Genomic DNA, 18,797 nt, shown 5'->3' with positions numbered 1-18,797 from the left:
ACCTGGCTAAGTTTTTGTATTTTAGTCAAGACAGGGTTTTTCCATGTTGGCCAGGCTGGTCTCAAATTCCTGGCCCCAAGTGATCTACCCACCTTGACCTCCCAAAGTGCTGGGATGACAGACATGAGCCACCATACCAACAGAACCCTCTTTGCAAACAAACTGGTATGAGGAACCCTGGCCTATTAAAAATAAGAGCCGGAGAAAGGAAAGAGCAGAACTGCTCTGGCTGTAGGTTCAAGGAGTGTCCGGGCTTTTCTTTCACTTTCAACAGCAGCTACTCAGGAACCTCTGAGAACTGAGTTTGAAGCCAGTGCTATCAAAATCAAATTTCTCTGCAACCCAAAATGAAGTGGTCTAAGTGAGGGGACCCTAAGCTCTGGAGAAGCATCTGTTACCACTGTGCCTGGGGGCAGGGGCAGCCCTATTAAAGAGCAGAGCAGATCGGCGGACCAGGTGGGGGCCTCTCCTTCATTGCTGCTAACAAAGATTAGATAGGAAGGATGAAATCCTCTGTAGAACAGACAGTCACTTCAGCTGAGTCAGAGTACACACGGGATACAGGAAAAGCGACTGGCCGGGTGTAGTGGACCGGGTATAGTGGTTCACGCCTGTAATCCCAGCACTTTGGGAGTCTGAAGGGGCAGGATTGCGTGAGCCCAGGAGTTCAAGCCCTGTCTGGGCAACTTGGCAAAAACCTGTGTATAGAAAAAAAATACAAAAAGTTAGCTAGGCATGTTGGCATGCGCTTGTACTCCCAGCTACTCAGGAGCCTAAGGCAGGAGGATCACTTGGTCCTGAGAGTTTGAGAGGCTGCAGTGAGCCATGATCGTGCCACTGCACTTCAGCCTGGGTGACAGAGCAAGACTCTGTTTTTAAATTTAAAATGAAGAAAAGAAAAAGAAAAAAATTGTGTCCCTGGAAGAGAAAAATGTACATTGTAGCTAAGTCAGGAGGAATGGGGAGCAACTTACAAAAAAGCTCACCTACTGGTTATATCTGAAAGATTAGTGTGTGATTATCTTTGCTTTCTGATTTATTTGCTGCACTAGAGTTAGGAAATGGCTCTGAATAACTTGGCCATCCATGCCCCCTCATACATTTTAGTAGCCAAAATCAAGAGAATTAAAATACCAATTGAAAAGTGTATTTTGCCAGAGTACCCTTTCTGCAAGTGGTCAGAAATTACTGAGACAGAAGTTTAACCAAAGAACTTTATCATTCTGTCAATAACTGATATACTGCAGGAAACCCAACAGTGTATCAGAAGTTTCCAAATGAAGCTTCTTTGAAGGTACATGATTAGCATCTCATTCTCCCTGTCAAATGAGTGACAGTTATTTTTAGTGTAAACATGTTTTGCGTGCTTTTCTTCTGTGAACTGGAAAGCACTGCCCAAGATTTACGAAGAAATACCAAAAATAACTAGGCTCCCATGGCCCCAAGCAGAAAAAAAATACATGTATCTATGTTTTTTATAATAAATATATATATTCTGTATCTAAATATAGATCTATATCTATATTATATAATTACACATTATACATGTATTATAACTATATGTAAATATATGTAACATTAATTATAACATATTAATATAATATATAATCATATTAGATATATATTATGTAAATATATATTTAGATATCTATGTTGTATATAGAAATACATATCTAGAACCATCTTTGTGCATTGTTGAAGATTTTCCCTGGGAGCCTATTGGAATATAAATGCCTCTCAAATTCTATGAGTCTTAGTCTTCTTGTTGCCTAAGTGACCTGTGGTGCATACAAATTTCTGATGGGAACCAACTTGGCCAAGATGGCGCTTTGTGAATCTCATTCACAGAAACTGCCTCTTTTTTAACTTTGCCTTGGTGAGTTCTAGCATTTTGCATTTTAAAGGACTGTCCAAGAAGGATATGTGGAGTTGCCACCAGCTCTGCATGACCTTAACCTTGAGAAAGAGGGAACTGCCAAGGAACGGGAGGAGCAGATAAGCTTTCATGTTTATGGAGTCAGGTAGAAAGTGTAGAGCCAGAGGAAACTGACCTTCACGCCTTAGCCAGGATATTTATAATCTCGACAGGGTGTGCTGGGTGAGGGAAGAGTACATTTCCATTCCATTTGAGCCACCCAGTTTAAACATTGCGCATCTGAATGTTGGGAAGGTTCCTTGCGTTACATGTCACAAAAATTCATCTTTTGCCTCTTTTCTTTTGACAGAGAATTTGTCTCGCAGACATATTGTGTTAAATCCATCGCACTTCTGTTTTTTACAGGAAGGAGAAGCAGAAGGGTCAGTGAAAGAAATCAAGCATACTCCTGGGCCCACGAGAACAGTCTCCATTGGCATGTATGTGAAGGAAGACGCAGGCTGGCAGGCAGGCGGGCTGGGCAGGCTTGTCTATAGGAGCTTGTCACAGGAACTCGAGTGTAATGGCCTGCGGAAGTAACTTCTTCATGATTTAAACCAGGACCTTTCAAGAATATTTAGTTTGAATGCTCCTTAATGTCGCAGCTCAAACTGGCAGATTAAAAATCGTTTGGTGGCCGGGCACAGTGGCTCACGCCTGTAATCTCAGCACTTTAGGAGGCCAAGACAGGCAGATCACAAGGTCAGGAGATAAAGACTAATCCTGGCTAACATGGTGAAACCCTGTCTCTACTAAAAATACAAAAAAAAAAAAAAAAAAAAATTAGCTGGGCATGATGGCAAGCGCCTGTAGTCCCAACTACTCAGGAGGCTGAGAGAGGAGAATGGCTTGAACCTGGGAGGTGGAGGATTCAGTGAACCGAGATCACGCCACTGCGCTCCAGCCTGGGTGACAGAGCGAGACTCCGTCTCAAAAAAAAAAAAACTATTGGTGCCTGTTTGGCTCACACTGACTACTCTGTTCTAATGGTGTCTCACCTCCAGCAGGTTAGAAGTGAAAACAAACTGATTCTCAGTCAAGTCAATGATTTGTTCCTAATCAGACACTTTTGCTCATTGGTTCCCCAGTGCTATTTTACTCAGGCTGTCCAGCTTCCATAAATGAAATATTTTTATTTTCTTTTCCCTGCTACTTCCTACTTACAAGCCAGGGTGACCAATATTGAAACATCTTTTGTAACCATGACCTATAGCACTCTTAGTCACTGTGGGTGTCACCTGAGAGTGCCCAGATTTCTTATCTATGGCATCTCAAGTGTACCTGTCCTGTGTAGATGTGAAGAAACAGACATCTTAAACAGTGGCGCGGCCTTGGGGAGGGAGGTAGACCTAGAACTGGGTGCGTGAACCTCTTGACTCTTAACAAGCATTGCTCACCAAGGAGACTGCTAGCTCACCTTTTGCAAGCTGCTCACTCCTGTAATCATCTGTTTAAGACACAGTTACTTTGAAAAGATCTCTAAGGATCTCTTATAGATTTTTTTTTTTTTTTTTTTGAGATAGAGTTTCACTCTGGCACCCAGGCTGGAGTGTAGTGGCGCAGTCTCGGCTCACTGCAACCTCTGCCTCCCGGGTACAAGCAATTCTCCTGCCTCAGCCTCCTGAGTAGTTGGGACTACAGGTGCCCGCCACCATGCCCAGCTAATTTTTTGTGTTTTTAATAGAGATGGGGTTTCACCATGTTGACCAGGCTGATCTCAAACTCCTGACCTCAGGTGATCCACCTGCCTCACCCTCCCAAAGTGCTAGGATTACATGTGTAAGCCGCCACGCCAGCCATCTCATAGATTCTTAAAACCTTTGTATAACTTGATAAATGTGCATATAGAATGACTTACAAAATGTGAGAAAAAAATTGTCTTCCATTATGTTTCTAAGCCCTTGTATACGGAAGAAAGTCTTAGGTAATATTTTGTCATCAAACAGGATAATTGGCATAAACGAAAGTAATTCCCTTTTTTGGTTAAAAATTCCTCCAGTTTCCCCCAAATTGCTTTTTTAATATTCAAAGACGTTCCTGGAAGTAGAAATAAAAAAGCCCTGCTTGAAATTTCAAAGCCACTTCCTCATCATTCATATCCAGATGCAAAGACCACTTCCTTTTTTAAGCCACGTGGCTATTTTTAAAATAACAGCTCTGGACCACTTGTGAGTATCGTAATTAGTGTGAGATTGATTTCTAGGTTTGGAGTTGGAGCTTCAGAGTCCTGGAAACTGGGATTTGACCCTGGCTGTTTATTAGACATGTGAACCTCAGTCGGTGGCTGAAAGAGTAGCTGCCGTTAGCATTGTCACAGCCATCCCTGATGTTTTGTAACAGCGATTATGGTTTTGTTTGTCACTGATATATCTCTTAGTCAGATTTTGAAATCAAGAAAAATACTTGACATATCGACAGTGCCTCCATTTCTCTGCTCTCATTACTTGAGGCCACAAGTGTAAAAGGTTTTCTCCCCTTGACTTGAGCTGTGATGTTCTCTGTTAACTTGGAGAAAAGCCAGTTGCCTATACAATGTGCCTTTATATTTTGCCTGACTGCAGTCCCCTTTGACACGAGACTGCTGGAAAGCTTGGCACCTTCAGCCACGGTCGCCTCTGCTGAACTGTTCTGTGGGTGTTGTGGCCTGGTTTCAGGTACACAGTGACCGTTTGGAGGAAATGGGTATGTGCAGTGTAAGGCTGGCCTCTCCAGAGCCTCACTGAGTCTCCACACCTTCCCTAGGAAGCATGGAGGAGCTTGGCGCTGGGGGTCCACTAGTTTTGCATTCCCACCAGTGGCGTATGTGCATTCCACTTTCTCCACGTCCTTACCAATGCTTGTTTCTGTCTTTCACTGTGACTTTAGCGATCCTAGTGGATGTGAATTGGCATCTCATAGTTCTGCTTTGTATTTCCCTAGTGACAGTGATGTTGAGCTTGTTCCCTAGTTGAGAATTAGTTGGAGAATGTTCTGGAAAGCGCTTCCTGTAAGTTGGTTCCAGTTATATTGGGCCACTCTTCTCTTAGGCTTTGGTATTTTTCTGATGAAAATCTTTTAACCTTTATACTGAACATGGCATTGTCTAAATATAGGAGCAGATCTGCAGAGGGGGCCAAGAATTACTTGGAACATGAGGAGTTAACTGTGAGCCAGCTCCTGCTGTGCCTAAGGGAAGGGAACCAGAAGGTGGAGAGACTTGAAACTGCACTCAAGGAGGCCAAAGAAAGGTATGAAACAGGTTAACTTGAAATACACATTTTTTAAAAAAACAGCTTTACGGACATATAATTAAGATACCATAGAGTTTACCCCTTTAAAGTGTACATCTCAGTGTGTTTTAGAATGCTCACAGGATTATGCAGCCATTGTTGCTAAAATATAATTTCAGAACATTTTCCCCCAAATAGCACTCACTACCTGCTCCTCTAAGCAGTGTGCTTTCTCTCTATATAGACTTGGCCATTCAGGACACTTCATATAAATGGAATTATACAGTCTGTGGTCTGTTCTGACTGGCTTCTTTCACTTAGCCTAATGCTTTTGAGGTTCATCTACAATGTAGCACATATCAATACTTCCTTTTCCTTGCTGAATAATCTTCTATTGTCTATATAGACCACATTTGTTTATTCATTCGTCAGTTGATAAACATTAGGGTTGTTGCCACTTTTTATCTATTATGAACAATGCTGCTATGAACACTGTGTACAAGCTTTTACTTGGACGTACGTTTTTAATTCGCTGGGGTATATTGCTATGGGTGGAATTGCTGGGTCATATGGTGCCTCTGCTCCATATTCTAAGGAACCACCAAATTGCTTTCCAGAGCAGCTGTGCAATTTTGCGTTCCCACCAGCAGTGTATGAGCATCCCACTTTCTCCACGTCCATAGCAATGCTTGCTTTTTACTGTCTGTCACTTTGACTTGAGCCATCCTAGTGGATGTGAATTGGTATTTCATAGTTCTGACTTATATTTCCCTAGTGACAGTGATGTTGAGCATCTTTTCATGTTGACCATTTGTTTGCTTTGGAGAAAAGTCTATTCAGATCCTTGGCCGATTTTTAAAAATTGGGTTGTCTTTTTACATTGACTTATAAGAATCCATTTTACATTCTGGATACAAGTCCCTTATTAAACATCTGATCTGCAACTATTTTCTCCCGTTCTATGGATTGTCTTTTCGCTTGATGGTATCATCTGCAGCACATTTGTTCTATTTTGATGTAATACAGTTTGTCTCCTTTTTCTTTTGTCACCTGTGCTTTTGATGTCCCTTCTGAGAAACCATTGCCTAACTCAAGGTCACAAAGATTTACTCCTTTGTTTTCTCTTAAGAATTTTGTACTTTTATCTCTGACATTTAAGTCTGTGGTCCATTCTGAGTTTGTTTCAATGTACGCTGTGATATAGAAGTCCAACTTCATTAGACTCTCAATTCTGTTTCATTGATCTATGTCTGTCCATATGCCAGTACTACAGTGTCTTGAGTACTATAGCTAGGTAGTAAGTTTTGAAATCAGGAAGTGCATTAGTTCGTTTTCATACTGCTGTAAAGAACTGCCTGAGACTGGGTAATTTGTAAAGAAAAGATGTTTAATTGACTCACAGTTCAGCATGGCTGGGGAGGCCTCGGGAAACTTACAATCAAGACGGAGGGCAATAGGAGAAGCAAGGCACCGTCTTCACAAGGCAGCAGGAAGGAGAGGTGCTAATCAGATCTCATGAGAACTCACTCACTGTCACGAGAACAGCATGGGGGAAACTGCCCCTATGCTTCAGTTACCTCCACCTGGTCTCTCCCTTGACACGTGGGGATTATGGGGATTACAATTCAAGATGAGATTTGGGTGGGGGCACAAAGCCCAACCATATCAAGAAGAGTGTGCCTTCCAACTTTGTTCTTATTTTTAAAGACTGCTGGCTATTCTGGGCTCTTTGCTGTTACATATGAATTTTAGGATCAGCTTGTTAATTTCTGAAAAAAACCTGCTTGGATCTTACTAGGGATAGCATTGTATCACCAAATCATTTGGAGAATTGCCATCTTCAGGATTATGTCATCTGCAGAGATAGTCTTGCTTCTTCTTTTGCAGTCTGAATGCCTTTTATTTTTTTTTTCTTGCCTGATTATCCTGTCCAAAAAAAGGAGTTAAATAGAAATGGAGAGAGCAGGCATCCTTGTCTTGTTCCTGATCTTAGGGGGAAAGCTAAGGCCCCACCTTTGTCATCATCATTTGCAGAGGTTCCTAGTGTCACTCATTCCTGAGCATCCTGGAGTTCCCACAGTGTGAATCTGGTTGCTTCTTGGCTCTCCCTACAGTTGGCTTAAAGGTCAGCCTTCTTGGGCTGGTAAGGCCCCACTCAGACTTATGCTTCCATATTTTCCTGCTGTTATTTCCTCTCCCTTTTTCTTTTTTCCTGCAGGCACATAGCTTTTTGAAAGTCATTCTAGTAGAGTTTGGGCTGGGAAAAAAATTCTATGCATATATTCAACCCACTGTCTTTAACCATAGTCTCTATTGTTTTGTTTATATTGGGATGGCTTTCCTGTGGTTATGATTTGGTGTAAGAATGGTGTCACAGTTTTTTGTTGTTGTTTATTCAGTGGCTTTTAAACTTAGATATGTCCTAAAAGGAAAAGTCTTCCTTCTCTACTGAATTCTTAAAAATGAGATACCATGTTCATGGAACACACATGCATCCATATGTGTATACACACAAAAACAATTTCAAAAACATTTCTGCATAGTACAATTACATGAAAATAGATGGTGTTCAAGTTATACTTGCCTTTTACCTCTGTGTGTATTCATCTGTGAAATCAATTCTAGCCAATTTTAGGATGAAAAATAAAACTAATGCTAATATAGTGAATGTGTAGAGATTTTGAAAACCCCTGATCCTTTATCCAAATTGTAAACAGTGTTCTTTTTAGTGCTTCTGTAATTGCTATTTTTCTTAAAGCCAAAGAGAAAGTAACTTTTCTACATTCTGTGATTTTCAGAGTTTCAGATTTTGAAAAGAAAGCGAGTAATCGTTCTGAGGTTGAAACCCAGACAGATGGGAGCACAGAGAAAGAGAATGAGGAAGAGAAAGGCGCAGAGACTGTGAGTACTGAGATCCTACAGCCACTGTCACACCCCCACACACAAGAGTAGTCCAGCCACCAATTTCCAATCTCATGATGTGTTATTGGCTTTAGAAATAGAGAAATTGTGTTGATGTTGAACATTATCTATTCCTTTTATATTTCCTTGTCCTGGTCTGAATTTCATGCTGTGTCAATTGTAGCAAGATGTATTTCTATCAGTATTCTGCAAAACCATTTCCTATATCTCTTCTTGACTAATTTCTTCTCCTAAGTCCTTAAATGAACAAGCCTACTACTATATGAAAAAGGAATTTTCTCCACTTCATAATAAGATCATTTGAGGATATGACTCAGAAACTTGAGGTAGAATGGAAAGATTTTGGTTCTATCCCATTACTGGTTTGAATAAAGTAGTTTGAAAGAAAAAGGTTCAGTATTGTCTTGTTCAGTATTGTCTGGTAATTTAGAGAGGCGCCTTTGAGTCTGCAGAGTCTTAAGCTTAGGGAAGATACTGAAGCTGTGAAGGTGTAATAGCCATAGGAGCCCATGTGAAAGGTGTTTACACAAAGTATTCACTTTAGGTAATTAATTTATTCAACAAATGTATATATTGAATGCCTACTGTATGCAAGGAGACTGAAACTCTACTATTGAGAGAATAAAGAACATTTAGAAAACAGATGAAGAGACCACCAGTGAAAAATAGTACCCTGTTGACTAAAACTCATTCAACAGCCAATAGTAGGGAAGTATGGTATTTCAAGACATCACAAACTCATTTACAAAAATTATAGAGGGCTGGCTCACACCTGTAATCCCAGCGCTTTGGGAAGCAGAGGCAGGTGGATCACAAGGTTAAGAGATCAAGACCATCCTGGACAACATGGTGAAACCCTGTCTCTACTAAAAATACAAAAACTAGCTTGGCATGGTGACACGCACCTGTAGTCCCAGCTACTCAGGAGGCTGAGGCAGGAGAATCGCTTGAACCCGGGAGGCGGAGGTTGCAGTGAGCCAAGATCACACCACTGTATTCCAGCCTGGTGACAGAGTGACACTCTGTCTCAAAAAAAAAAAAAAAAAAAAAATTATACAGCTGCCAGGAAAAAGGCTATACAACAGAAGTAGTTGAGTAAACTAGAAACATACACTGGGAAGGGAGTATGGGGGCAAGTTGTTAGCTGGGTAGATAGGACTGTGCTTTGACACACTGGTGGTCTGTGATCTCTGAACCTGGAGTAGGGTTAATTTTAATAGTAATAAAGTCATTATCACGAGTACATCCAAACTGATTAGTTCATGCTTTATTAGCAAACCCAAGTACCAAGTATCCAAAACACTCTTTTCATACAAGATATTTGGAGTATTGTCAAAGTTGAATCAATTAACCATCCAGTCTTAACTGGCGACTAATGGTTCAAACTGTTTTCTCCCAAAGAGGGTTGTTTCATCTCTGATGATAATCGTATACATATGTTTGGGATTTCCTGTATGATAGGTTGGAAGTGAAGTAGAGGCACTGAACCTTCAGGTGACATCCCTGTTTAAGGAGCTTCAAGAAGCTCATACAAAACTCAGTGAAGCTGAACTAATGAAGAAGAGACTTCAAGAAAAGTAAGGATGCAAGAGCAATTTCATCCCTCTTTGAATACATTTTTACAAAGTATACTACTATAGAAAATCATAGGTCTTTTTTTTTTTACTATATTATGGCTAAAAGAAAAATAGAGACCTAATTAAAATATGAATTCAGGAAATACTAATGTTCCAGTTAATGTTCCACTTAAATAATTGTAATATGGGGGAGTGGGGACTGGAGAACTTTAATTCTGCCATTTAGGGGCGTTTATTTAATGTACGATCCTAAGTGAGAGCTCTACATAGCTGTGAGCTAGGTTTCCTGCTACTGACTTAAGCTGATGACATTGATGTGAATGAGCATAAAGAAAGACGAAAAGAACATAAAGATCTTGAGTGACACTTACTTGGAAAAACGTCTATTTCAATTTGTTATTTCAACCAATTATTTCAGGCTAACATGTACATTGAGAATTTGGCATTTGCTTGTTTCTCTTGATGTAAGAAGTTACCCAAAACTTAGCAAACCTAAGTCGATGTTGTTCTGTTGGATTCATTGGCTAACATGCTTCTAGCACAATATGGAGGTGTGTGTGTTTTCTTGAGGTTGTAATTCCCAACACTCTGTAGTGTTAGGGTAACGTGATACAATATGGCAGCTACAACTTAGGACTTTGGACTAACACACCTAGATTTGGCATATGGGTCTGCGAGTTATTTGTGCTGGGCAAGGTATTTATTTCACTTCTCTGAGCCTGTCTTGTCATTTGTAAATTGTGCATTATAATTTCTTCTGTATACATTGTGTTAAATGATATGTCTTATGCGCTTGGCATTAATGCTTTGTGCATAGTTGTCATTTATCTGTATTATATTGAAATTCTCTTTCTGATCTTTAAGAAGGCTTAGGGGAGCTTCCTTTTTCCCTTATTGAATCTTTGTCAGAAACTAATGTCTTTGCAATTGACAGAACTTGTAACTTTTTTAAATATAAAAGATATCCATGCATTACTACATGAGAAGCACCTTTAGCTAATTACTACTGTGGTCTGCATTTAAATAATAAAAATGTATCTGTACGACCAGTTAAAATAATTATTTAAAGAGGACAGTACTGGACGTGACTAGATCTGTACTTTTTTATGTTTAGGTATAAGGTTTCAGAAATATGGCCATGTCTAGTAAAGAAGCAAAGAGAAGTATGTAAAACTCTACAGCCCTAAAACTCTTTGTATTGTACCTAACCCTGGGATTTGTTTAAAAGCCACTGAGATGTAAAGAAGCATTGTTTATCCTCATGAAACCTTGACCTTTCTTAGGTGTCAAGCCCTGGAAAGGAAAAACTCTGCAACCCCATCAGAATTGAATGAAAAGCAAGAGCTTGTTTATCATAACAAAAAGTTAGAGCTGCAAGTGGAAAGCCTGCTATCAGAAATCAAAATGGAGCAGGCTAAAACAGAGGAAGAAAAGTGAGTGTGTGTGTTGGAAGGGGAGGGGTGGCCACTGGGCAGAGGAGAGTCGCCTTTTTATACAGTTTGTAATTCAGATTTGAAAATAAATTTTTAAAAAATTCCTTTTCACTTATCTGAAGGTGTCCTAGGAGACTTCTCAGAGGGGATAAAGTTTAAAAGTTTTGTCATAATAAAATTATGTTGATTGTTTGCATTCCATCTTGATTTTTCAGAAAAGTTTTTTTTGAGAGTAAAAAATGCTAGTAGGTAGTGGGATGATAAAGGTAGGCGAGAAGATTTTTCCACTTGAGTGTTCCAAAGGTTCGGAGGCAAGACTGTAAGTTTCTATGATATTTTCCCCAAGGTTCCATGTTTTAATGTCTTTTTTCATAGGTCCAGATTAGCCATGCTACAATTGACACACAACAAGCTCCTTCAAGAACATAATAATGCATTGAAAGCAATTGAGGAACTAACAAAAAAAGAGGTATTCACAGAAAAAATTTACTTTCATCGCCTAGTAATGAACAGAAACTGTTGTATATAAAATAGTTGCATGAATCCTTCCCTAAGTCTGGTTTTAAAGATTGCTTTCCAGTGTATCACTATTTCATGTTTCTTCTTTTCCACTGACTTCAGGAAGTAAGAGGTGGAAAAATATCAACAAGTCACAGCCTTATCAAGATTGGATAATCTTGTTTTTGTATCCCTGATTTTAGGGTTACCTTTTTTTAGGAATTCGTTATCTGCAAGTCACAACTTAAATATAACTTTCTGAATAAGTTAGCATTGTTAATTAACAGACTGGTTAGAGCTGATACATTTCTTTTTTACATAGAGACAGGTCTCACTATGTTGCCCAGGCTTGTCTTAAACTCCTGGGCTCAAACGATCCTTCCACTTCAGCCTCCCAGAGTGCTGAGATTCCAGGCATGAGCCACCACAGCCTGCCAGAGCTGATAATTAAAAAATAATAAACCTTTTTCTAATATTTTACTAAAATAGGCAAAATTATTTCAAAACCATTTCTAGAATAAATGTGTCTTTTTCAGTCAGAAAAAGTGGACAGGTCAGTGCTGAAGGAACTGAGTGAAAAACTGGAACTGGCAGAGAAGGCTCTGGCTTCCAAACAGCTTCAAATGGACGAGATGAAGCAAACAATTGCAAAGCAGGAGGAGGACCTGGAAACCATGAGCATCCTCAGGGCTCAGGTGAGGCACCTTCCACAACCACAGCTGAGCGAGGCCAACCCTGACTGTATTCTTCCGTGGAAAAGTGATGGTGCTTAGAATGTTCTATTTTATTTTTGTTTCACCTGTGAATGTTTTAAAACTTTAAAATGGAAACGTGGAAAGTGCTCAGTGGATCTTATCTGTTCTACATTTAATAGGTAGTTGGATGCTTTCCAGTTTGTGGCATTATGATTAACATTGCTATGACATTCCTGTGCTTGTTTCTCTGTTCACATGTGGACAGTGTATACTTATGTTGGGTACACACCTAGGAGTGGAGTTGCTGGATCACAGGCTCTGCATGTTACTCACTTTTAACAGGTAATGCTAAACAGTTTTCCAAGGTTGTTAGACCAATTTTCACTCCCATCAACAGGGGCTTTCCACAGCTCTACATTTTACCAACACTTCTATTTTCAGTTGTTTTCCTTTAACCACTCTGGAGGGTATGTAGTGGTATATCTCATTTAATGTGCATTTCTCTGATGACTAATGGGAATGAACACTTCTTCAAGTGTTTTGGGGCCTAAGAGGTATCCTCTTTTGTGAAGTGCCCAGTCAAGTCTGCCCATTTTTCTTTTGGTTCAGTTTGCCTGGCTTTTTTTTTTTTTTTTTTTTTTGAGACAGAGTCTTGCTCTGTCACCAACACTGGAGTGCAGTGGTGCAGTCTTGGCTCACTGAACCCCGCCTCCTGGGTTCAGGCGATTGTGCTGCCTCAGCCTCCCATGTAGCAGGGACTATAGGCATGTACCAACACGCCCAGCTAATTTTTGTATTTTTAGTAGAGACAGGGTTTTGCCATGTTGGCCAGGCTGTTTCAAACTCCTGACCTCAGGTGATCCGCCTGCTGCGGCCTCCCAAAGTGCTGGGATTATGGGATTACAGGCGTGAGCCACCTCGCCTGGCCTGGCTTTTTTTAAAAAACATAATGACTTCTTTATATACTGCTCATATGAGCCCTTGTCAGTTATCTTTGCCCTGTCACTCTCATAAAGGTGTCATTTGAGGAACAAAAGTTTTTAATTTTAAGGTAGTCCAATCTATCAGCCTTCTCATTTATTATTAGTGCTTTGTGTTTAAGATACCTTTAGTACTCCAAAGCCAGGAAGATATTGCTTATGTTGTATTCTAAAAACGTTGTTGTTTTACAAAAAAAAACTTTTACATTAAGATGTACAAACCACCTGAAATTGGCTCTTGAGTATATAAAGTGAGGTAAGGGTAAATATTTATTTTTTTCCTGTATGAATATCCAGTTAACCTGGCACCACTTAAGCCATCTTTTCTTAGGTGCTTTGCTGCCCTCTTCATCATAACTCGTGTCCATGTATGCGTGGGTCTGTTTCTGGATTTTGTTCTATTTCACTGGTCTACTTGTGCATCTTTGCCCTGGTACCATGCTGTCTTCTTTGATAGAGCAAGTCGTCCTTCTTTGTTGAATATTTTTCAAGAGGACTTAGGTTTTCCTTTCCCTTTCCTTTTCATATGAAATCGAGAATGTGCTTGGTGTTTTCCACAAAAATAATCTGGAGTTTCGATTGAAATTATATTGAACATATATAGATCAATTTGGAGAGAATTAACATCTTTATGATACTGACTCCTCTAATCTACAAACATGGGATATCTTAATTGTTCTCAGTAATGTTTTTCATCTTGTTGAGGAGGTTTTGCTCATCTTTTTTCAGATGTATTTCTAGATATTTTATATATTTTTGGTATTGTTATAAATGGAATACTTTTAAAAACCTTATTTCCTAAGGATTGCTGTTATATAAATATACAGTTGATTTTTATATATTGGCTTTGTATGCAGCAAACTTTCTCAACTCACATTATAATTCTAATATTTTTAAATAATATTTTGGACTCTCTACATTAATAATCACTTTATTGGAATAATAATAGTTTATTTTGTTCCTTTCTAGTCTTATTGCACTTACTATGACCCCACCCCCACTACAACATTGTATAATAGTAGAGTTAGCAGGCAGGCTTGCCTTGCTCCTAGTCTCAGAGGCAATGCTATCAACATTTTATCATGAAGTATGTGATGCTTGGGCTTTTAGTGGATATCACTTATCAGATTAAGAAAATCTCCTTCCTTTTTTTTTTTTTTTTTTTTTTTGCCTAAAATCATTATATCGACTGAATGTTGAATTTTCTTTGGGACATGTTTTCTCTTGTTTAATGCTATAATCTGTTAATTATATGCTTCTTTAATTTGTTAATCTGATAAATTACATTGATTTTATTTATTTATTTAGAGACAAGGTCTCACTCTGTCACCCAGGCTGGAGTGCAATGGTGCAACCACAGCACTCTGCAGCCTCGACCTCCCTGAGCTCAGGTGATCCTCCCACCGCAGCCTCCCAAGTAGCTAGAACCACAGGTGTGTACCACCACACCTGGATAATTTTTTTGTTTGTTTTGTAGAGATGGGGTTTCACCATGTTGCCCAGACTGGTCTTGAACTCCTGGAGTCAAGCACTTCTCCCACCTCAGCCTCCCAAAGTGCTGAAGTGAGCCACTGTGCCCTGCCAATTTTCTGTATTTTTATTTTTATTTTTTTGAGACAGGGTCTCACTCTGTCACCCAGGCTGGAGTGCAGTGGTGCAATCACAGCTCAGCACAGCCTTGACCTCCTAGGCTCAAGTCCCATCTGGGCCTCCTGAGGAGCTGGGACTGCAGGCACACACCATTGGCTAGTTTTTTTTTTTTTTTTTTTTTTTTTTTTTGAGACAGAGTTTCACTCATGTTACCCAGCCTGGAGTGCAATGGCGTGATCTCGGCTCACCGCAACCTCCGCCTCCTGGGTTCAGGCAATTCTCCTGCCTCAGCCTTCTGAGTAGCTGGGATTACAGGCACGCACCACCATGTCCAGCTAATTTTTTGTATTTTTAGTAGATGCTGGGTTTCACCATGTTGACCAGGATGGTCTCGATCTCTTGACCTCGTGATCCACCCGCCTCGGCCTCCCAAAGTGCTGGGATTACAGGCTTGAGCCACCGCGCCCGGCCGCATTGGCTAGTTTTTAAATTACTTGTAGAGACAGGGTCTCCCTGTGTTGCCCAGGCTGGTCTCGAACTCATGGGCTCAAACAATTCTCCCATCTTATCTTCCTAAAATGCTAGGATTATAGGCATAAGCCACTGTGCCTGGCCTGATTTTTTAATATTAAACAAACTTTGCATCTCTTGAATATATATTGCTGAATTTGGTTTGCTCATATTTTGCATAGGATTTTAAAATCTATATCCTTGAGTAAGATTGGCCTAGAATTTTCCTTTTATGAGTGTCCTTGTCAGGTTTTGATACTGACTTCATAAAAACAAGTTGAAGTACATCTCTTCTTCTGTTCTCTGGAAGAATTTGTGTAAGATTGGCTTCTTGTGACTGTTTCACCCACCCTTGATACTATCGAGTAGAGTCTTGGTGAATGGAGGAGAATTTATGAAGGAGAATATATCCTTCCTGAGGTAAAATGACAAAAAAAAAAAAGGGACCAACACTTTTTCTTTTTAAGTAACTTGAGATGTCAGAGGTAGTTTTAGGATCATTAGGTACTGAAATATTTTAAATTTATTTTAAGTTATATAAATAGTGCTACTCATTGTAAAACAAAATGTCTTCTGTTTTTATTTCGGTTTTGGGCTTCATTAAAAAGGGGATCATGTTATGTCTTTTGTACTACAACTTTTTCATTTATGATGTAGCAGGGATATCTCTTCATATTATTTATCATTTATTTATTTTGTTAATTGAAGTTTTACATAATGTTCCAAAGTGTGTATCATCACGATAGATTTAGCCAGTTCTCCATTAGTGGCAACCAGTATTTCTGCTGTTGCCAAGGATGCTTAAATGAACATTCTTATATGTCTTTGTGCATTTGTGGAATCTATATTAAGATACAGAAATTCAACGGTAGGATCATATGTCATGTCCATTTTTCAGTTCAATAAATATTACCAAGTTGTCTTCCAAAAATGCCTAATGTTGTATCGTTTTGTTTTGTTTTTTGAGGCAGGGTCTGACTCCTGTCACTCAGGCTGGAGTACAGTGGCATGATCATGGTTCACTGCAGCCTCAACTTCCTGGGCTCAAGTGATCCTCATGCTTCGGCCTCCTGAGTAGCTGGAACTACAAGTGCATGCCACCATGCCCAGCTATTGTTTTGTATTTTTGGTAGAGATGAGGTTTTGCCATGTTGCCCAGGCTGTCAGCAGGAGGCCTCAGTTCCTCACCATGTGGTCCCTTCCAGAGGGATGCTTGGGAGCCCTCGTGTCATAGCAGCTGGCTTTCCCCAAAGCAACAAAGAGCAAGGCAGTAACAACAGTGTCTTTTGTGACCTAGTCTCAGAAGCCATACACCATCACTTCTGAAATATTCTAGAGGTTACACAGGTTGGCCCTATTCATTGTGGGAGGGAAACACACAAGGTGATGAATAGGAAGAGGTGAGGATCACTGGAGCCACTTTAGGAGGCTGGTGACCACAGATGGGACATGGATTGAATACGGAAAAGTCCATGGGAAATGGTCTTCTGTCTGGTTCAAGTGCTGATTATCAGGCCACATTTTCCCCAAGATTAAGAGCCATTAAGTTTGTAAAATGAGGATAGCAATTTATATTCTCAGCATTTTTCATAAGGTAAAATAAGATAGTAAATGTAAAGCACCCAACATAGGACCTCAAAAATGTTTGGAATTTTTTTTTTCTTTTTGAGATGGAGTTTTGCTCTTGTTGCCCAGGCTGGAGTGCAGTGGTGTGATCTTAGCTCACTGCAGCCTCCGTCTCCTGGGTTCAAGCAATTCTCCTCTCTCAGCCTCCCAAGCAGCTGGGATCACAGGCATGCGCCACCATGCCAGGCTAATTTTGTATTTTTAGTAGAGATGGGGTTTCACCATGTAGGCCAGGCTAGTCTCGAACTCCTCACCTCAGGTGATCCACCCGCCTCAGCCTCCCACAGTACTGGGATTACAGGTGTGAACCACCACACCTGGCCCCATGTTTGGAATTTAATAGATAGCATCTATTTGCGATTATTATCTTTTTATTTATTTATTTTTTCTTGTTCTTTTTTTTAAGAGACAGGGTTTCACCATGTTGGCCTGGCTGGTCTTGAACTCCTGACCTCAGGTGATCCGCCTGCCTCGGCCGATGTACCTTAAGACCAGCCTTAATAAATATACCTGGCAGAATGAATAAGTCATTTACTATATTAAGTTGGTCCTGAATTGTTTATTATATAAAAGTCCAGATAATTTTGCTGAACTAATGGTACCTACAGTATTTAAGCCACCTACATCAGTGTAGTTGCAGGATTTGTGTTGTTTAAGGCACACACACAAACACAGCTTGTATCTACTATTGGAATGTACCTGGAAAGTCATGGCCATTATACTGTTTTCTAGCAGGAATATGTATCTATGATTAGCAAGGGCTATGGAAGGATACAGAACTACCTACTCACCACATAAACAGGTGCACTGTAGAGAATCCACAGTCTTCTAGGTACTCACTTCTGTTATCTTTTTTTCCTCTAACAGATGGAAGTTTACTGTTCTGATTTTCATGCTGAAAGAGCAGCGAGAGAGAAAATTCATGAGGAAAAGGAGCAACTGGCATTGCAGCTGGCAGTTCTGCTGAAAGAGAATGATGTTTTTGAAGATGGAGGCAGGTAAGGAAAAAGAGACAGGAGGACCCAGAGCTCACATCAGCATTAGCTGTAGAAGAGGGTGCCTGCTCAAAGACGTTTCTGATTTGAACTATAAGAACAGCTCTGTGTGGGTTGAGGCTGCAATGAGCTGTGTTCACGCCACTACACTCTAGCCTGGATGACAGAGCGAGACCCCTGTCTGAAAAATAAATAATAGTAACCATTGCTTCACTTACACTTCACGTGATCATGTTCCCAACACTTAGTCTATCTTACAGGAAAACTTAACAGAGACTCTGGGAGCTTGATCAAGCTCTCTGCGTTTAGATAAGCTGAAAAACAGTAACATTACATGTCCCGGTGACCTCTGTTGCCATCGTCATGGATGAAATATTCATAGCACTTTAAATTCCTTAATATTCTTTTAAAAAAATACTGCCCAAAATTACTTCTTTTAGAAACTTATTTGAGAAAGTTTTAAAACACAGCAAAACACAGAGAATAAAATAACAAACTCTAATATATACTCCATCCTGCATTGACAGTTGCTTTTATTTGCTTCAAGTATTTTTTTATGAAAGGACAAAAAGCAGTTGTAGATAAGAGTTGAAGTCTCCTCTGTTCCCCATTCATCATTATATTCCTTTCTTCTTTACCTCCTGCTGTGAGGAATTTGGTGGGTAGCTTCACCATCTGTTTTATACTTTTTACATATTACACACACACCTATATCATATCTCAAAACCAGATAATATTGGTTTCTCTGTGTTTAAGTTGCAAAATGGTCACTACAGGTATTGTTCTGCAGCCTACTTTACATAATGTTGTGATTTTGAGCTCTATGTTGATATATGCAATGTAATGT

General features: G+C 39.8%; 1 protein-coding gene and 1 long non-coding RNA gene across 4 annotated transcripts in view; one reads left to right on the top strand and one right to left on the bottom strand.

Moving 5' to 3' along the window:
• OPTN (optineurin) overlaps positions 1-18,797 on the top strand; it is a 34,453-nt gene that overhangs the window by 11,087 nt on the left and 4,569 nt on the right. For all 3 annotated transcript variants that reach the window (XM_032244042.1, XM_032244041.1, XM_032244040.1), the window contains exons 5-12: positions 2,282-2,355; positions 5,008-5,142; positions 7,923-8,025; positions 9,508-9,623; positions 10,907-11,056; positions 11,432-11,525; positions 12,091-12,249; positions 17,823-17,953. In XM_032244042.1, coding sequence (XP_032099933.1) covers positions 2,282-2,355; positions 5,008-5,142; positions 7,923-8,025; positions 9,508-9,623; positions 10,907-11,056; positions 11,432-11,525; positions 12,091-12,249; positions 17,823-17,953 — 962 coding nt within the window. The remainder of the gene's footprint in view (positions 1-2,281; positions 2,356-5,007; positions 5,143-7,922; positions 8,026-9,507; positions 9,624-10,906; positions 11,057-11,431; positions 11,526-12,090; positions 12,250-17,822; positions 17,954-18,797) is intronic.
• LOC116527179 lies at positions 5,160-17,879 on the bottom strand. The gene is made up of 2 exons (XR_004258416.1): positions 17,747-17,879; positions 5,160-7,050 (listed from the first exon to the last, which is right to left on the bottom strand). It is a non-coding gene; the product is annotated as an uncharacterized LOC116527179 (long non-coding RNA).

Source organism: Sapajus apella, unplaced genomic scaffold, assembly GCF_009761245.1.
Source record: "Sapajus apella isolate SASKATOON/1434 unplaced genomic scaffold, GSC_monkey_1.0 scaffold53, whole genome shotgun sequence".
Classification (NCBI taxonomy): Eukaryota; Metazoa; Chordata; class Mammalia; order Primates; family Cebidae; genus Sapajus; species Sapajus apella.
This window is presented reverse-complemented; position numbering and strand designations above follow the sequence as displayed.